Source organism: Oncorhynchus gorbuscha, linkage group LG26, assembly GCF_021184085.1.
Source record: "Oncorhynchus gorbuscha isolate QuinsamMale2020 ecotype Even-year linkage group LG26, OgorEven_v1.0, whole genome shotgun sequence".
NCBI classification, from domain to species: domain Eukaryota; kingdom Metazoa; phylum Chordata; class Actinopteri; order Salmoniformes; family Salmonidae; genus Oncorhynchus; species Oncorhynchus gorbuscha.
In genome coordinates, this window is record NC_060198.1 from 9042927 (window position 1) to 9060797 (window position 17871).

Below are 17871 nucleotides of genomic sequence, written 5' to 3' on the forward strand. Positions count from 1 at the left end.
TGATGTGAGCCATTACCAGCCTTTCAAAGCGTGAGTGAGTGCTACGGGTCTGTAGTCATTTAGGCAGGTTTCCTTTGTGTTCTTAGGCACAGGGACTATGGTGGTCTGCTTGAAACATGTTGGTATTACAGACTCAATCAGGGACATGTTGAAAATGTCAGTGAAGACACTTGCCAGTTGGTCAGCACATGCCCGGAGCACACGTCCTGGTAATCCGTCTGGCCCCGCAGCCTTGTGTATGTCAACCTGTTTAAAGGTCTTACTCACGTCGGCGTGATCACACAGTCGTCCGGAACAGCTGATGCTCTCATGCATGCCTCAGTGTTGCTTGCCTCAAAGCGAGCATAGAAGTGATTTAGCTCATCTGGTAGGTCGTGTCACTGGGCAGCTCGCGGCTGTGCTTCCCTTTGTAGTCTGTAATAGTTTGCAAGCCCTGCCACATAAGACGAGCGTCGGAGCCGGTGTAGTATGATTCAATCTTAGCCCCGTATTTACGCTTTGCCTGTTTGATGGTTCGTCGCAGGACTTCTTGTAAGCTTTCGGGTTAGAGTCCCGCACCTTGAAAGCGGCAGCTCTACCCTTTAGCTCAGTGCGAATGTTGCCTGTAATCCATGGCTTCTGGTTGGTGTATGTACGTACAATCACTGTGGGGACGATATCCTCGATGCACTTATTGATAAAGCCAGTGACTGATGAGGTGTACTCCTCAATGCCATCGGAAGAATCCCGGAACATGTTCCAGTCTGTGCTAGCAAAACAGTCCTGTAGTTTAGCATCTGCTTCATCTGACCACTTTTTTAGACTGAGTCACTGGTACTTCCTGCTTTAATTTTAGCTTCTAAGCAGGAATCAGGATAGAGTTGTGGTCAGATTTACCAAATGGAGGGCTAGGGAGAGCTTTGTACGTGTCTCTGTGGAGTACAGGTGATCTTAAAAAAAAAAATTCCCTTCTGGTTGCACATTTAACATGTTGATAGAAATTTGGTAGAACTGATTTAAGTTTCACTGCATTAATGTCTCCGGCCACTAGCAGCGTCGCCTTTGGGTAAGTGGTTTTCTGTTTGCTTATTTCCTTATACATCTGACTGAGTGCGCTCTTAGTGCCAGCATCTGTCTGTTGTGGTAAATAAACAGCCACCAAAAGTATAGCTGAAAACTCTCTAGGCAAGTAGTGTGTTTGAACGGTACTGTATGTTTTCAACTCCCTATTGTTAAAGGTCCAATGAAGTCATATATATCTCAATATCAGATCATTTCTGTAACAATGAACAATGAAGTACCAATGAAGTACCTTGAAGTACCTTACAATGAAGTACCAATTTGTAAGTCGCTCTGGATAAGAGCGTCTGCTAAATGACTTAAATGTAAATGTACCTTACTGTGATTATTTTCAATTAAAATGGTCAAAACAAAAACAAAATAGCTTCTTAGCAAAGAGTAATTTCTCAAGCAAGAATTTTGCTAGGACTGTCAGGGGCAAACTTGTTTTGTTGTTGTTATTGGCAGAAAAGTTTGGTACTCTTTCTTATTGGTCTATTAACTAATTTACCATATGGTGATGATACCAGGCAGGCAAAAACTCCATCCCACCAAAATGGGCTGAAACTTCAAGCTGTCTTTATACTAAAAGGGCATTATCAAAATTTTCACAATTTCACAGTATTATTCCAACCTCCTAGTGTGGAAATATATATACACAACACAGGAAGATCACATTTTTGACTGCACTGGGCCTTTAAAGGTCCAGATTTGGAGTAGTTTGTAATCTGATTATAGATCTGTGGTTAGGTGAAACTCCTACCTCTAGCGGTCTATTGAGTATGGGTAAATCATTACAATGAGTATATGAGCTAGAGTCCACCTATTGAAGCCTACATTTAATTCTAGGTAACCTCCCATCTTTAAACTCTGACCCCCATTATGATGTCTATTTAGTACAGTATATAGAAGGCTTCTTACTTGGCCTCCTGCTCCAGTTGCTCCTCCAGCTGCAGTATCTTGGCCTCCAGGGCAGTGATGGCAGCCTTGAACTTGGACTTGACTGCCCCCTCCAGCTCTCCCAGCTTGGCCTTCAGCTCCTTGTTCTGCCTCTCCATTCCTTGACGGGCGTTCTCACTCTTCTGGGCCGCGCTGCGCTCCCCAGCCAGCTCCGTGTTCAGGATGTCCACCTTGGGAGAGAAATGGGAATAAAGGGAGAGAGGGTCACTCTTTGTCCATCTCTATATAAAACCGTTAGTTGTGGGTCCCAGGAAGTAGTCTGGTGTGCTACTTGTTAGTGTAGTTTATTATAGGCTACTCTCCAGACCATAGAGAGACTACATTCTATGGTCCAGGAATCGTCTCTGTGTATGAATGAATTTCAAAAGTACTTTCCTCTTGTCCGATCTCCTCCTCAAAAGGAGAGTTTTATCTGTTCTGTACCTTCATGAGCTGTGTACGTGTTTGACAATGTCAGAGTTGTACTGTACCTGCATGGTGGTCTTGCGGAAGCGGTCGTTGAGCAGCTCCATGTTGCTCTGTTCCTCCTCTAGTTCCTCCTCCAGCTGCGAGATGCGGGCCTCAAGCCTCCTCTTCTCATCTAGCAGGGCCGACCTTACACAAACAAATTCATGATTCGGTGATGTGGTTGGTACAGAACAGAGCATAGAAATCAGGGGGGGGGGTGCTGCTGGTCCACTTAAAGCAGCAGTATGTAACTGCAGCAGTATGTAACTTTTTGGGTGACCTGACCAAATTCAGATAGGAATGAGAGTTATAGATCTGTCATTCTCAGTGAAAGCAAGTCTAAGAAGCGGTAGATCTGTTCTATGTGTGTAATTTCTATGCTTCCCGTTCTTAAGTTTCGTTTTTACGTCTTTTACTTTCAGTTTTGTACACCAGCTTCAAACAGCTGAAAATACAAGATTTTGGGTTACTGAAAATATATTTCATAGCGGTTTAGATGGTACAATGATACATTGCTTGTTTTGTCACAGAAACTGAAATTAGGTGAAATGTTACAATGTTAGCAACCAGCAATTTCTGCATATTGCACCATTAAATCTGTAAAAATATCATGCTTGAATTTGATCATTAATCAGCCAAATGTAGCTACTCACTTTCCAGAGGCGCTATTTGAGATCTCGTCGGCCAGCTCGTCTCTCTCCTGCTCAGCGTGTCTACGGGCCCTCTCTGAAGCCGCCAGGTCCTCCTGCAGCTGTAGGATCTCAGCTTCCAGGCCCTTTAGTTTCTTCTCATTCTCTTTAGACTGTGCAAAGATCTCATCACGGGATGCTCTGGCCTCCTCCAGCTCCCTCTGGTAGTCCTTCATCTGGGCCTGCAGGGGGCAGCAGCAAGGCAAAGAGTAAGACTGGTCTGGGGCAACAGTACAGGGTTAGGGGTCAACTCCATTTCAAATGAGATTTTCCTCAATACTCCTCTATGGCAGCATTTACACAGGCAGCCCAATTCTGATATTGTTTGCCACTAATTGTTTTTTTGACCAATCAGATCAATCTGTTGCCCATAATTGGGCTGCCTGTGTAAATGCAGCCTATGAGAAAATGTTTGAAATTCAGTTTTTCTTCCCGAATTGAAATAGAACCGACCCCAACCCCGTAGCTATACTGAATATAATAGTGTAAGGCCAGCGAGGAAGCTACACATGAGTTTAGAGCATCAGGGATGTCATCTAAATACAGACGTTGGTAGTCCTGGACATATTCTAATCTAGGATACATTAAAGCTGACTACACAGTGGATAGACAAGCACAGATACCATACCTGAAGAGGCTGCCAGTCCATTTTATTGATAAAAGGATACAGGTGTAAAAAATAATGCGAATTATCAAAGATCAGACAACCAGGAGTTCCTAATTAATCAGGCAAAAAAAATTGACTTTGTAGGGTTGCAAAATTCTGCTAACTTTCCCAAAATTCCCAGAATTCCTGGTTGGAAGATTCTTGGAATTTTGGAAAAGTTACCAGAATTTTGCAACAATATTTATAATCTACAGTTGAAATCGGAAGTTTACATACACTTAGGTTGGAGTCATTAAAACTAGTTTTTCAACCACTCCACAAATGTCTTGTTAACAAACTATAGTTTTGGCAAGTCAGTTAAGACATCTACTTTGTGAATTTTTACTCTGATTAAATGTCAGGAATTGTGAAAAACCGAGTTTAAATGTAGTTGGCTAAGGTGTATGTAAACTTCCGACTTCAACTGCATAAAACTACATAATAGCTCAGCACACTTTTTTTTATTTTTTTAAATGTGTTTTGTTTTTTGGGGTTGAATTTTACCCCTTTTTTCTCCCCAATTTCATGGTATCCAATTGTTGTAGTAGCTACTATCTTGTCTCATCACTACAACTCTCGTACGGGCTCGGGAGAGACAAAGGTTGAAAGTCACGCGTCCTCCGATACACAACCCAACCAGCTGTACTGCTTCTTAACACAGCGCGCATCCAACCCGGAAGCCAGCCGCACCAATGTGTCGGAGGGTACACCGTGCACCTGGCAACCTTGGTTAGCGCTCACTGTGCCCGGCCCGCCACAGGAGTCGCTGGTGCGCAATGAGACAAGGACATCCCTACCGACCAAGCCCTCCCTAACCCGGACGACGCTAGGCCAATTGTGCGTCGCCCCACGGACCTCCTGGTCGCGGCCGGTTACGACAGAGCCTGGGCACGAACCCAGGGACTCTGATGGCACAGGTGGCGCTGCAGTACAGCACCCTTAACCACTGCGCCACCCGGGAGGCACTTAGCTCAGCACAACTTGAGAATGAACAAGCAAACAGAAATCCTGTATGAAGTCTAACCTGTAGTTTTCTGAGCTGTTTGATGGCTTCATCTCTGGCCTTGTTGGATGCTTCTATTTGCCCCTCCAGGTCCTTGAGGTCCATCTCCAGCTTCTTCTTAGCTGCAACGGCCAGAGCTCTCTGCTTCCTCTCATCCTCCAGCTCTGCCTCCATCTCACGAACCTTGGGTAAGACAACAAGATATTACAGAGGGTTGAAAACACCAAGTAAGTGATGAAACCTAGTGAAGTTTGGGTTCTAGCTTGCTCGGATGCAATAACAGTTAGGGTGAAGATGGATGGGAAGTACACAATGAGTCCATAAGTTAAAGTTTTGACCATATAATAACATGGTGATTATTTTCTCCGAACTGTTGGCCTAGCTAAATCAGCTGAGTTTCTCTTAGAGGTCTGAATGTTACTCCCCCAAAAAAGGACTACCCGTCTCTGTACCTGTTTGACCAGCATCCTCTTCTTCTCCTCGTTCTGTTCGTCTCTGGCCTGCAGGTCCCTGTCGAACTGGGCCTTCATGGCCTGCATGTTGACCTCCAGACGCAGTTTGCCGTCCTCTGTGGCCTGCAGCTCGTCCTCCAGCTCCTCCAGCTGGGTCCTCATCTCCTCCACCTGCTGCTCCAGGGTGCGCTTCGACTTCTCCAGCTCATGGACCTACACACAGGGGGACGTGGAGAGACTATTAGCAGCAACATCTCTTTTCTGTGTCTTTCTATGGGAGTCCATCCCATAGGATTAGTCAAACAAATTTTCACTCAAAGCAAAAATCTGAGGTGGGTGGACAGCGTTATTTTAAAGTAATTTACAGAAGGCTTCTGTATGCAAGGCGTGTAAGGTCTCCAACAACATTTAGGAAACACTACCAGCTCCTGTAACACAGTCATTCTCACTCATTCTGTGTTGGGTGGATTGGTGGCCATATTGGAAGAAACATATGAAAACCTGTACATTTTGGTTCTATCAATCCTTATTGGATGAGCCTAGCCAAGGCAAGGCTTAGGACTGGGTTGTATAAGGTATTTGAGAACCTTCAGCTCCTGTACGGGGGGTTTAAACTACGTACACTCTTGCCCACGTCGTCCTTGGAGCTCATCAGGTCCTCCATCTCAGTCCTCAGCTGCTTGTTGAGCCTCTCAAACTCCTCCTTGGCCTCCAGGGCCTCGTCCAGAGCCCGGGCCATAGACAGAGCCTTGGTCTCCTTCTCCCTGGCCTCAGCCTCGGCCTTGTCACGCTCCTCAGCATAGCGGGCAGAAATGGTCTTCTCCTCAGCCAGGAGCTAATATAGAGGGAGAAGATAGTGATGAAGAAGGATGGCAAGCAATGTCTTACTGGTAAGTTATGTTAACGAAGGAAATCATTGGAATCAAGAAATCACAAAAACTCAGACATTTCTTCATTAATGGCAGGTTTACTTTTATTTTGCAGAGAGGAGAGAAGGAGATGAGCAAAGGTGAGAGGAGGGAGAAAAGGAAGCAAGATAGAGGAAAAGATAGAGATACATGAAGATGATATGATACCTGGTCAAACTTCTTCTGCTTCTTCTCCAGGTTGGAGACAATGGTCCTCTGGTGGTCCAGGTCCACCATGAGGTCGTCCAGCTCCTGCTGCAGGCGGGTCTTGGTTTTCTCCATCTTGTCAAAGGCGGAGGCTTTCTCCTCCAGCCGCTGGCTGGTCAACTCCAGGTCCTTCTGTAGCTTCCTCTTCACCTCCTCCAGAGACTCCAGGGTCCCCACGTCCTCATCCAGCTTCTTCCTAGACTCAAACAGCTAGGTAGAGAAGACAATGGTGTTCATATTATATATTTTTTCTGTGGTTCTTACATGAGGAAATAAGGGTCACAGCTTTGTGAGTGAGCATTTGATATACAGAAAATGACAGTGGTCTTTAAAAAACCACACATTACTGATCTTAGTGTTGGGGAAGCTACTATGAAAATATATTTTACCAAGCTACCAATTTCTTCACATTGAAAGAAGCTAAGCTACGTTAAAGCTACCCTTAAGACAAATATAGTTTCCTTAACTAAAGTGACTTAAAAAAAGTACAATATATATTTTAATTCCAGGTTGTAAGGCAACAAAATAGGAAAAATGCCAAAGGGGTGAATACTTTTGCAAGGCACTGTAGTTCACTATGTGAAGGAACATTTTATGTTTGTGCTTTTCTAATAACCAATTTGACTGGGTTCATGCAAGTGACTGATTCAATGTGCCTGGGAGGAACCCTCACTATCAGTATCTGCAATTTGGCAGTACCCCCAGAACATTGTTTTGAGAACAGAAAGGGATATCTCAGTTTCAAGGTCTCAGCTTGGAGAGAAGAAGCTTGATGAATTCATTATGAATAATCTAAATCATAACTTGTCTGTGTAAGCAGTATATAAGAGATCTAACGGGACTGCTCCGACAGAGCTCACTTCAGACCGGTAATTTAGTTTGACTGTGACCTATCCAGCTTGCTCTTAATAAAGAATGATTCATTTAAGATTGAATTCAGGTGTCCCTGGTGGTAATTTCCATGACAACTACATCCAAACTACTTTTTGCAAGAATAGATCACTTTAGGGTCATATGCTAACAGACTGTGTTATTTAGCCTATTAAACAAAAATGATGTTCCAAGAGAGAATAGTCTGATGCTGAAAAATAAAAAAATGTATTGCCTAACTACTGACAACACTACCTAGATTTGAATTTAGTTCAACTACCACCAAGCTACTGCAAAATGTAGTTAAATTTGTAAGTCGCTCTGGATAAGAGCGTCTGCTAAATGACTTAAATGTAAATGTAAATGTAGTAGAACTACATGTAGTTTACTTCTCCCCAACACTGTATTCAACTTTTTATTGGGTATCCAATACCTATTTTGCGAGTAAGAAATCTAGCTACCACAACCTGTAGTAAATATCAACGGTGGGTGTTCACCGCTGGAAACCCTGTCCTATTGGCAGTGAAACATTAAGAATTCCAGTGGGGTACATACCTGAGCCTGCAGCGTGGCCAGTTGTTTCTCCAGGTTCCTGCGGGCCTCCTCGTCCTCCTCCTGCTGCTCCTGCAGGGTACTCTTGTCCTCCTCCAGCTGACGGATACGAGAGCTCAGGTTCAGCTTCTGACGAGTCTCCTCCTGGAGCAGCTCCTACACACACACACACACACACACACACACACACACACACACACACACACACACACACACACACACACACACACACACACACACACACACACACACACACACACACACACACACACACACACACACACACACACACACACACACACACACACACACACACACACACAAAGATGCAAAGACCCAAAAGTAGTTAACCACCACTTACAATAAGACTTGTTGGATGAAGACAGTGATATGAAGTTGTTTTTACATTGGATTAGCATTATCTACAAGTGTCTCCAATAATGACGCGTCACCAAAGGACAATTGCTTCCAAAGCATATTACAATACCTCCAACTTCGATTTCAACTATTAAGAGCATGTAATGGCTTGGTGACGTATAAGGAGTCTCTGCTCACCTGTGTGTCCTGTAACGCACTCTCCAGGCCGGCTGAATCCTTGGCCAGCTTGATTCCCTTCTTCTCAGCGTCCTCCAGCAGGGCGGAGACAGTGTCCAGCTCCGTCTACAGACAAAGGTCAATAAATATCTCTTCATAGTCACATGGAGACATATTCACTCCCATTTTGAGAAACCAATGGACTTCAACACATAGTGATGACGACAGACAGACAGCGTGGTCCGTTGACTTGCCCTCTAACCTGCAGTTTGTGTGTGCGGTCGGCCAGTTCTAATTTAGCCCTCTCTCCCTCGGTGGCTCGGGCCATGAACTCCTGCAGCTGAGCCTCCATCTTCTTCCTCTTGTGTTCTGACTCTGTCTTGGCCTGCTGAAGCCCCTTCACCTCGCTCACCAGCTCCTTGTTGTCACTCTCTAGGGTACACTTGTTCTTCTCCAGGTTGGACTTGAACTGCAGCGGAAAGAGGGGGGAGAGGGGTTGTGGTATACATTGGGAAGATGAGAGAATTTTACAGAGGGTATGTTGGGTAGGCCCGTCCTCTTGGCCGGCTTAGCAAAGGAGTGATAGTGTAGTGCTACTACTGTATGAGATGACGTTATGTAGACAGGTCTATTTTCTCAGGTGGCGACCAATGATTTATATATATACACTAGATGACTGATTGAAGCCTGATTGACGCCACCGTGCCTCCATCTTGGGAGTGTAAAACATATATTTTAGAAGCTATAGAAATGCATTTATTAATGTCTACATTCGTTTTTTGTCATGTGTATTCTATTAGAAACACCTTAATGCATACAATTACATTATATTAAAAGATAAACATACGTTTTTTAATTAAAATAAAATATAAAAACAGTTAACGTTTTAGAGAGTACTAATGTTACTGTCCCCATGACAACACATACTTAAATACATATCAATTTGTCCATGTCCCATTCCATTTAAATACTGTAGAATTCCACTCATTCCTATGGAGGACTGCTCTTACTGGGGAGTCCCAATATGGCGAACAGTGGCTTGAAAGCCTCTCAATGGCCAATACATAGCATCAGCAATCTAGGGATTATATACATCGTTGGAGGAGATCCACTCTCTTGACCTGCTAAACATGTGTGTTGTTACTACTGTCTAACAACATTATGGTTGGCAGGTGCCATGTCTGATGGTGGACCTAGCCTCTAGGCCTGCTAAACATGTAATGAGACATGTTACTAGATTATTTTTTTAACCTTTATTTAACTAGGCAAGTCCATTAAGAACAAATTCTTATTTTCAATGATGGCCTTGGAACAGTGGAGGAGCTCCTCCAACTGCCTGTTCAGGGGCAGAACGACAGATTTGTACCTTGTCAGCTCTGGGATTTGAACTTGCAACCTTCCGGTTACTAGTCCAACGCTCTAACCACTAGGCTACCCTGCCGCCCCACTTGACAGGGAGGGTATTGTCTTTGATTATAGACCCACCCTCTTGGCCTGCTCCAAATTCTCAGACAGCTCCTCCAGGGCGGTGGAGTGTCTCTGTCTCATATCCTGGACCTGAGACTCGTGGTTCTTGGTCTCCTCGTCGATGGCCTTCTTCAGCTCAGCCACCTCCTGCTCTCGCTTGGTCCTGAGAGGAGAGAAAGGAGAGGAGAGAGGCATTAGAAAGACACCTCACTGAGGTGCTGTGTCTCTCCATAGCCCTCATACAGTTACACACGCAGGTACTTTGCCAAACTATGACAGTGCCACTTTTTCAGTGCGACCCTACACCGGTTCTTTATCCATTTCGAAAAGCACCGAAAATAAACATAATGGGACTACAGTAAACATAAGCGTATCAGCGCAGCAGAGAGCAGTACATCTGACAAGCAGTCTCCCAGTACCTGAGCTCCTGCTGGGCAGCGGTGGTATCCAGAGTGTCCTCCAGCTCAGTCTTCAGAGCCTCCAGCTCCTCACTGAGGTCCCTCTTGACTTTCTCCGCTTTGTTCCTGGACACCTTCTCTGACTCCAGGTCCTCCTGCAGCTCTGACAGCTGGGCCTGCAGCTCCCGCACAGCTTTCAGAGCGTTGTTCTTCTGGGCCGCCTCGTCATCACCCCTGGTACACACGCACACACAACAAACCAATCAATTCCAAAAATCAATTCCAAACAGCAACATAGAAATCATTAGATTAGCTGGCTAATGCCAGGATACATTCCATTTAAATGAAGAGGTGAGAAATCATGTTAACTGTGGGGCGTTCATCTGAGCAGTGCTTTTATAGTACCAGAGATGTCCAAATGTTAGGATCATTTTGGGTAAAACCATGGTACACAAAACTGGTACATGAAATCACTGCACATTTTCTAAATCCCCCAAAATTGCTGATCATTTCAAAATCATACAGGCCCTAGCAAGTGAGACTGCAGCGTGGTGACAAATCCCAGTGAACACAGGGTGGCAGTGTGATCGACCTTACAGCGAGTGAGCTCATGAGGACCCGTGTGTGTTAGTCAGCCTGCCGTGTGTGTGTGTGTGTGTGTGTGTGTGTGTGTGTGTGTGTGTGTGTGTGTGTGTGTGTGTGTGTGTGTGTGTGTGTGTGTGTGTGTGTGTGTGTGTGTGTGTGTGTGTGTGTGTGTGTGTGTGTGTGTGTGTGTGTGTGTGTGTTTGTCCGAGCAGTGAGTTTCTTGACCGTGTCTGTCTGTTCCTTTCTCTGTCAGTAGAAATGCCATTGCGAGCGAGGCCATAGTGAGATTGAATATGTGTTGTTGCTGGCAGTCAGGCTAGATTAAACTATTATTATTATTATGGATTCTGACACATACTCACTCTAACATATCCAACCCTGGATTGTTAATTAGACTCCTTCTGTCATTTCTTGTTTTGATTATTCATTGATGAGTCATTATAGTCAAATAGCAACTGCCCAGACTATGGTAATTCAATAGCCCTACAATTATAAACAGTCATAAAATTCCAACTGAAATACTGTAGCCTAAGTAACGGTTTAAACAACTAACCTATGAACATGTGATGATTTCAGAAGGTCATTTAGGGGATACTGTTTTCACTACAGTCTACACCTGAATTCACTACAGTCTACACCTGAATTCACTACAGTCTACACCTGAATTCACTAGTCACCACCTGAATTCGCTAGTCACCACCTGAATTCGCTACAGTCACCACCTGATTTCGCCACATCTAAATGATTGGACTTCCCCTTCATGCCAATGACTTCTGTTGTAGCCAGAGGAGGACCTCATTAGTATGTGGTCTCAGTTTCCCTAATCAAAAGGGACTTAATTGAACGTGACACCAAATGCGTTGCTCATTAATATTTTCCACTAAATTAGGTCTGAATTGGCTTTGGATTACAAAAATTGTTAAATGAACAATCAAGCTAAATTGAGGTAATGCTTGGATGCAAGTTGACACTCATTCTCCTTCTTCCAAGAGACAGGTCTTTTTCGAGCCATATCTGGTAATGTTTTCCTTGAGTCCAGCAGCCCTATTCAGAAGCTATTAAAATTAAACGTCTGTGAAGTACAAACAGATTCCTTGACCAATTCCCTCTGAGGTGTGAGACGATCCGTCATAGCTGCCATGCCCAAGCTGAGATTCCTTTTCCTTTCCGTTGGAAAATGCAGTGAGAGACTTGGATGGAGCACATCATCAATCTCTATCAATCTGCCTCAGAGTGTGCGTGTGTGCTATGTCTCTAGTGAGGGTGATAGCCAGCATAGCAGCACGCACTGCACTAAGGAAGGCATTAGTTTAGTTTAGAGTGAACCGATGCTACTGAACAACTAAGCAGCTGGACTGTGTGGCGGCTTTTAAATATTTAGGTCAAAGCCAACATGAGGGTATGTGCCCATATGAAAAAAGACTATAGTATACTATGGTTAAATAATATTTTATTCACTGTAGTGTTTTTGCAGACTTTACTGTAGTATTTACAATCTACTGCACTGTTGGAACTAGTAACATAAGCATTTTGCTGCACCTGCTATAACACCTGCAAATCTGTGTATATACCATAGTCATTACTGTAGTTTTTTTTGTGGACTGTAGTACTTATGTGAACATGACTGTAGTGTTTTTGTGGTCTGTAGTATACTGTAGTATTTACTATAGTATTCTATAGTATACTATAACATTCTATAGTAGGTACTAAACATGATTGAGGTATACTACAGTGTGTAATATAGTGTGTAACTGTAGTACTTTTGTGAACACGACTAGTGTTTTTGTGGTTTGTAGTATACTGTAGTATTTACTATATTATTCTACAGTATACTACACAATTCTATACTAAGTTCTACACACAATCGAGGGATTCTACAGTGTGTAATATAGTATTCTATAATATACTACACAATTCTATAGTAAGTACTGTAGTACTCTATAGTAATGTGTGTGTGTGTGTGTGTGTGTGTGTGTGTGTGTGTGTGTGTGTGTGTGTGTGTGTGTGTGTGTGTGTGTGTGTGTGTGTGTGTGTGTGTGTGTGTGTGTGTGTGTGTGTGTGTGTGTGTGTGTGTGTGTGCCCGCTGGGTCTCAACTGCTTGGGCCCTGTAGAGTGGACTGTTGCTATGGGGACAGGCGATGGAAGTGGGAGTATATGTGTGGGTGCACATCTAGCTGGTATGGTTTACTGGACCACAGTGGTGGCTGGGCAGGTTGGGCCGGTTGCCATAGGAACAGGCAACATGCACGGTACAGGCTTGCATGGTGGGCAAAGCTTATCTAGTCATCATCAATTCCCCTTATTGATCCAGGTAGCGTTCACATGGTACATCCTCCATTTCATTTGATTTCACCGTTTCAAAACATTTTCTCTTGTATGGTGCAAACTGAACACAACCCATGAACGTTCCTGAGAATCCATTTTGGGGCTGGAAGGGGAGTATCTCACCTGGACAGAGCGGCCTGTAGCTCCTCCTCCTTCTTGGCCAGCTGGATCTTGAGCTCCTCTATCTGGGCCTGCAGCTCAGCTATCTGGTCCTGGAGGTCTGTGGTCTCAGCGTCTAGCTTCCTCTTGGCCTTCTCCAGCTCCTGGCGAGTCTTCTCCTCCTTCTTCAAGCGCTCTGTTGACACACACACACACACACACACACACACACACACACACACACACACACACACACACACACACACACACACACACACACACACACACACACACACACACACACACACACACACACACACACACACACACAGACACACACACACACACACACGTAAGCAGACAGACACACACAAGGTGGAGGGGCAGCGGGGTCAACCAAACAATGAAAATAGATGTTGGCCCAGCACTCAAAAGTATCCACTCCAACATTCCACTTAAGCAGTAGTAACCAGATTATTCCGCTTGGTAAACTATTAAGTCATTGTGGTGTCCGAACTGAAATGGAATTCCTATGCATACGCAGAATCACACTACCAGAGAAGTCTTAATCTTATCCAGTCTGTAGTCTTATTTTAATGTTATTATATGCAGTTGAACGTCTGCCATTCCACAAATAGTCTTTCCTGGATTCCTTGCATCATCAAAAGGCTTTGGAGAAGAAAGCCTGACAGGAAGGACCTTGGACCTTCTCCTCCAATGAAGGCAGAGAAAGAGAGCAAGGAAGAAAGAGAGCAAGGAATCGAGGAGACCAATCGAGGAAGAGCCACAGTGAAGCCTTTACCTTCCAGGTCGACCATCATCACCTCCTGCTTGTTCTTGACCTTGCCCAGGGTCTTGGCCTTCTCCTCCTCCTCCGTCAGCTGGGAGGTCATCTCGGCCACACGGTCGTCCAGCAACTTCTTCTCCTGTTGGGTGGAGAGAGGAAAGGAGAGATGTTTTCTACAACAGGGATCTGCAATGTTTGGCTTCAGAGCCGCATGTGGTTCTTTAGCGTCCCCTTCATGGCATCTTCTAATAAATCATTTGTATCAGATTAAGATAATCTTAAACATCTCTACTATCACCTGTACCCTTCAGGGCTCTATACAAGTCTAATCCCTAATTTATGTTTTCCGCTTCAATCAAACGCACAGGGTTCCACATTCAGTGTTGGTGCGGACAGAAGGGGACATTCTATAATGCCTATTCTGGTTTTATTCGAGAGGACCTAGCAGATGGTTGGACGATGTGGAAGCAGAATGTATAAATTAGTCTTAAGTGTGCCCTCTTCTCTGACCTTGAGGAACTTGGAGTTCTGGTCCTCCAGCAGTAGAATGTCCTCCTCCATCTTCTTGATTTTGGCCTCGGCTGTCACCTTCTCCAGCTGAAGCTTCTGCCTGGCTGCCTCCTCTTCATCTAACTGCTCCTCTAGATCCTATGGATAGACAATGGACATACGTTCAACCAACAGAGACACTCAGTATCTTCAGCGCAAGGATATGTATTGCAATGCTGAAGTTACCAATAGTTTTAGTCAGAATGAATTCCATCTAAACCAACATTAACTCATCAACTGATTGTGTGTGTGTGTGTGTGTGTGTGTGTGTGTGTGTGTGTGTGTGTGTGTGTGTGTGTGTGTGTGTGTGTGTGTGTGTGTGTGTGTGTGTGTGTGTGTGTGTGTGTGTGTGTGTGTGTGTGTGTGTGTGTGTGTGTGTGTGTGTGTGTGTGTGTGTCCATGCTGCATCCATATGTGCATATATGGGTCTCTCTCTCTGACCTGGATGTGGGACTGCATCTTCTTCTTCTCGTTCTGCATGCTCTGGTTCCTCTCCTCTTCCTCCTCCACTCTGGACTCCAGGTCGTGGAGGATCTCCTCCAGCTCCTGCTTCTTAGCGGCCAGGCGGGCCCTCATCTCCTCCGCCTCGGCAAACAGCTCCGTCTCCGCCTGCAACTGCTCTGCAAGGATATTTTTCTCCTCTAGGAGCTGTGGGGGACACAGAAGATAGAGAGCAAAGTTTACCTACGCTTCTTTTCTAGATGTTATTCGATTAGAATGTCGAAAGGTCAAATCTCCGCAAGTCTACAAAAAAGTTGCTCTCTAGAACCAAAAAGGGTTCTTTGGCTGTTCCCATAGGAGAACCCTTTGAAGAACCCCTTTTGGTTCGAGGTAGAACGCTTTTGGATTCCATGTAGAACCCTTTCCACTAGAGGTCGACTGATTTTTCAACGCCGATTATTGGAGGACCAAAAACCGCCGATACCAATTAACCGGACAATTTTTATATATATATTTGGAATAATGACAATTACAACAATACTGACTGAACACTTTTATTTTAATTTAATATAATACATAAATAAAAATATTTATTTAGTCTCAAATAAATAATGAAACATGTTCAATTTGGTTAAATAGTGCAAAAACACAGTGTTGGAGAAGAAAGTAAAAGTGCAATATGTGCCATGTAAAAAAAGCTAATGTTGAAGTTCCTTGCTCAGAACATGAGAACATATGAAAGCTGGTGGTTCCTTTTAACATGCGTCTTCAATATTCCCAGTTAAGAAGTTTTAGGTTTTAGTTATTATTATATGAATTATTTTTCTCTATACCATTTGTATTTCATATACCTTATAGGCACTATAGTATTGCCAGCCTAATCTTGGGAGTTGATAGGCTTGAAGTGATAAACAGCGCTGTGCTTAAAGCATTTTAAAAAACTTTTTTTTAACCTTTATTTAAGCAGGCAAGTCAGTTAAGAACAAATTCTTATTTTCAATGACCGCCTAGGAACAGTGGGTTAACTGCCTGTTCAGGGGCAGAACGACAGATTTGTACCTTGTCAGCTTGGGGATTCAAACTTGCAACCTTCCGGTTACTAGCCCAACGCTCTAACCACTAGGCTACACTGCTGCCCCAGTGACCATTGCGAAGAGCTGCTGGCAAACGCAGGAAAGTGCTGTTTGAATGAATGCATACGAGCCTGCTGCTGCCTACCACCGCTCAGTCAGACTGCTCTATCAAATATCAAATCATAGACTTAATTATAATATAATAAACACACAGAAATACGAGCCTTAGGTCATTAATATGGTCAAATCAGGAAACTATCATTTCGAAAACAAAATGTTTATTCTTTCAGTGAAATACGGAACCGTTCTGTATTTTATCTAACGGGTGGCATCCTTAAGTCTAAATACTCCTGTTACATTGCACAACCTTCAATGTTATGTCATAATAATGTAAAATTCTGGCAAATGAATTACAGTCTTTGTTAGGAAGAAATGGTCTTCACACAGTTCGCAACGAGCCAGGCGGCCCAAACTGTTGCATATACCCTGACTCTGCTTGCATAGAACGCAAGAGAAGTGACATAATTTCCCTAGTTAATAATGCCTGCTAACATTAATTTATTTTAACTAAATTGGCAGGTTTAAAAATATATACTTGTGTATTGATTTTAAGAAAGGGATTGATGTTTATGGTTAGGTACATTGGAGTAATGACAGTGCTTTTTTGATTGATTGTTTTTTATAAAATAAGTTTAATGCTAGCTACCGTGGCTCCTTGCTGCACTAGCGTAACAGGTAGTCAGCCTGCCACGCAGTCTCCTCGTGGAGTGCAATGTAAACGGCGTCCAAAAATGCAGATTACCGATTGTTATGAAAACTTGAAATCGGCCCCAATTAATTTGTCGACCTCTCCTTTCCACAGAGGGTTCTACATGGAACCCAAAATAGTTATACTTGGAACCAAAAATGGTTCTCCTATGGGGACAACAGCAGAACCCTTTTACTTTCAAACCCAGTGGCCAAACTAGTACTACACAGCATGAATTATGGAAGCCAACTACATTAACAATGGCTGGAGTAAGTTCACATGTTGTTTTATCTTCGGCAGTGCATACTTCAGAAGAATAGCTAAATTGAGATGTAGAACCATGGTAAGGTGATCAGGTAGAGCTCCAGGTAGTAACTCACCTGTTGGTGTTTCCTCTCCACCTCCACCAGCTCTCCCTCCACCTTGCTCTGTCTCTCCTTCACCTTGACCAGCTCCTCGTCTTTGGCCTGCATCTCCTCCTCCTGTCGGGTCACCTGGAGCAGAGGTTTCACCTGGAAGGGAAAAAGAAGGAGGGTCCCATCAAGGTCAGGGGAGGGAGGAATGGAAGAAGGGAATAGGATAAGGTGTAGAGAAATGGTCATATGCATCCTGTTAATAGAGGGTGTAGATGTGGTCTCACGGCACGCTCCATCAGTAAAACCCTCACTCACCTTGGTGAAGAGTCTCCACCACTGCCAGTGGCGCAGCTTGAGGTAGGCAGCACAGTTCCTCTGGAGGACCTTCAGAGCACTCAGCTGCTGCTGCTTCTTAGCAAACGCCCTGAGGAGAGACATAATTAAGAGACTGATATCACATACAGCTTTACTTTAGCTACTTAACTTGGCCAGAGCTGTCTCCCAAAACATAACACATACATTTACGTTTACATTTAAGTCATTTAGCAGACGCTCTTATCCAGAGCGACTTACACTATCATTTTGACATTATACAGTTTTAGCAACTTCATAATTTATCTACCCCATTTTTGTGAGTTGCATTGAAATCAAAGGGCATGAACATGCCTCAGTAATGAGGTGGACATTTAAACCTACTTGACTGAGTGACAGGGGAGAGACAGTGGGGCTGCTGAGTC

The 17871-nt window shown here is 44.0% G+C and overlaps 1 protein-coding gene across 12 annotated transcripts in view; it reads right to left on the reverse strand.

The window, feature by feature from the left end:
- The window catches only part of LOC124015191 (myosin-10), a 100791-nt gene that overhangs the window by 6169 nt on the left and 76751 nt on the right, over positions 1 to 17871 (reverse strand). For all 12 annotated transcript variants that reach the window (XR_006835108.1, XM_046330218.1, XM_046330215.1 and 9 more), the window contains 18 exons: positions 17450 to 17558; positions 17159 to 17290; positions 14958 to 15164; positions 14478 to 14615; positions 13983 to 14106; positions 13205 to 13376; positions 10193 to 10405; positions 9792 to 9936; positions 8569 to 8775; positions 8328 to 8432; positions 7776 to 7928; positions 6312 to 6560; positions 5858 to 6070; positions 5236 to 5448; positions 4805 to 4966; positions 3099 to 3316; positions 2469 to 2592; positions 1960 to 2168 (listed from right to left, as the gene is read on the reverse strand). Coding sequence is in view for 11 of the 12 variants with exons in the window: in XM_046330218.1 (XP_046186174.1) it covers positions 1960 to 2168; positions 2469 to 2592; positions 3099 to 3316; positions 4805 to 4966; positions 5236 to 5448; positions 5858 to 6070; positions 6312 to 6560; positions 7776 to 7928; positions 8328 to 8432; positions 8569 to 8775; positions 9792 to 9936; positions 10193 to 10405; positions 13205 to 13376; positions 13983 to 14106; positions 14478 to 14615; positions 14958 to 15164; positions 17159 to 17290; positions 17450 to 17558 (3093 nt within the window). In the remaining variant the exon portion in view is untranslated. The remainder of the gene's footprint in view (positions 1 to 1959; positions 2169 to 2468; positions 2593 to 3098; positions 3317 to 4804; positions 4967 to 5235; positions 5449 to 5857; positions 6071 to 6311; positions 6561 to 7775; positions 7929 to 8327; positions 8433 to 8568; positions 8776 to 9791; positions 9937 to 10192; positions 10406 to 13204; positions 13377 to 13982; positions 14107 to 14477; positions 14616 to 14957; positions 15165 to 17158; positions 17291 to 17449; positions 17559 to 17871) is intronic.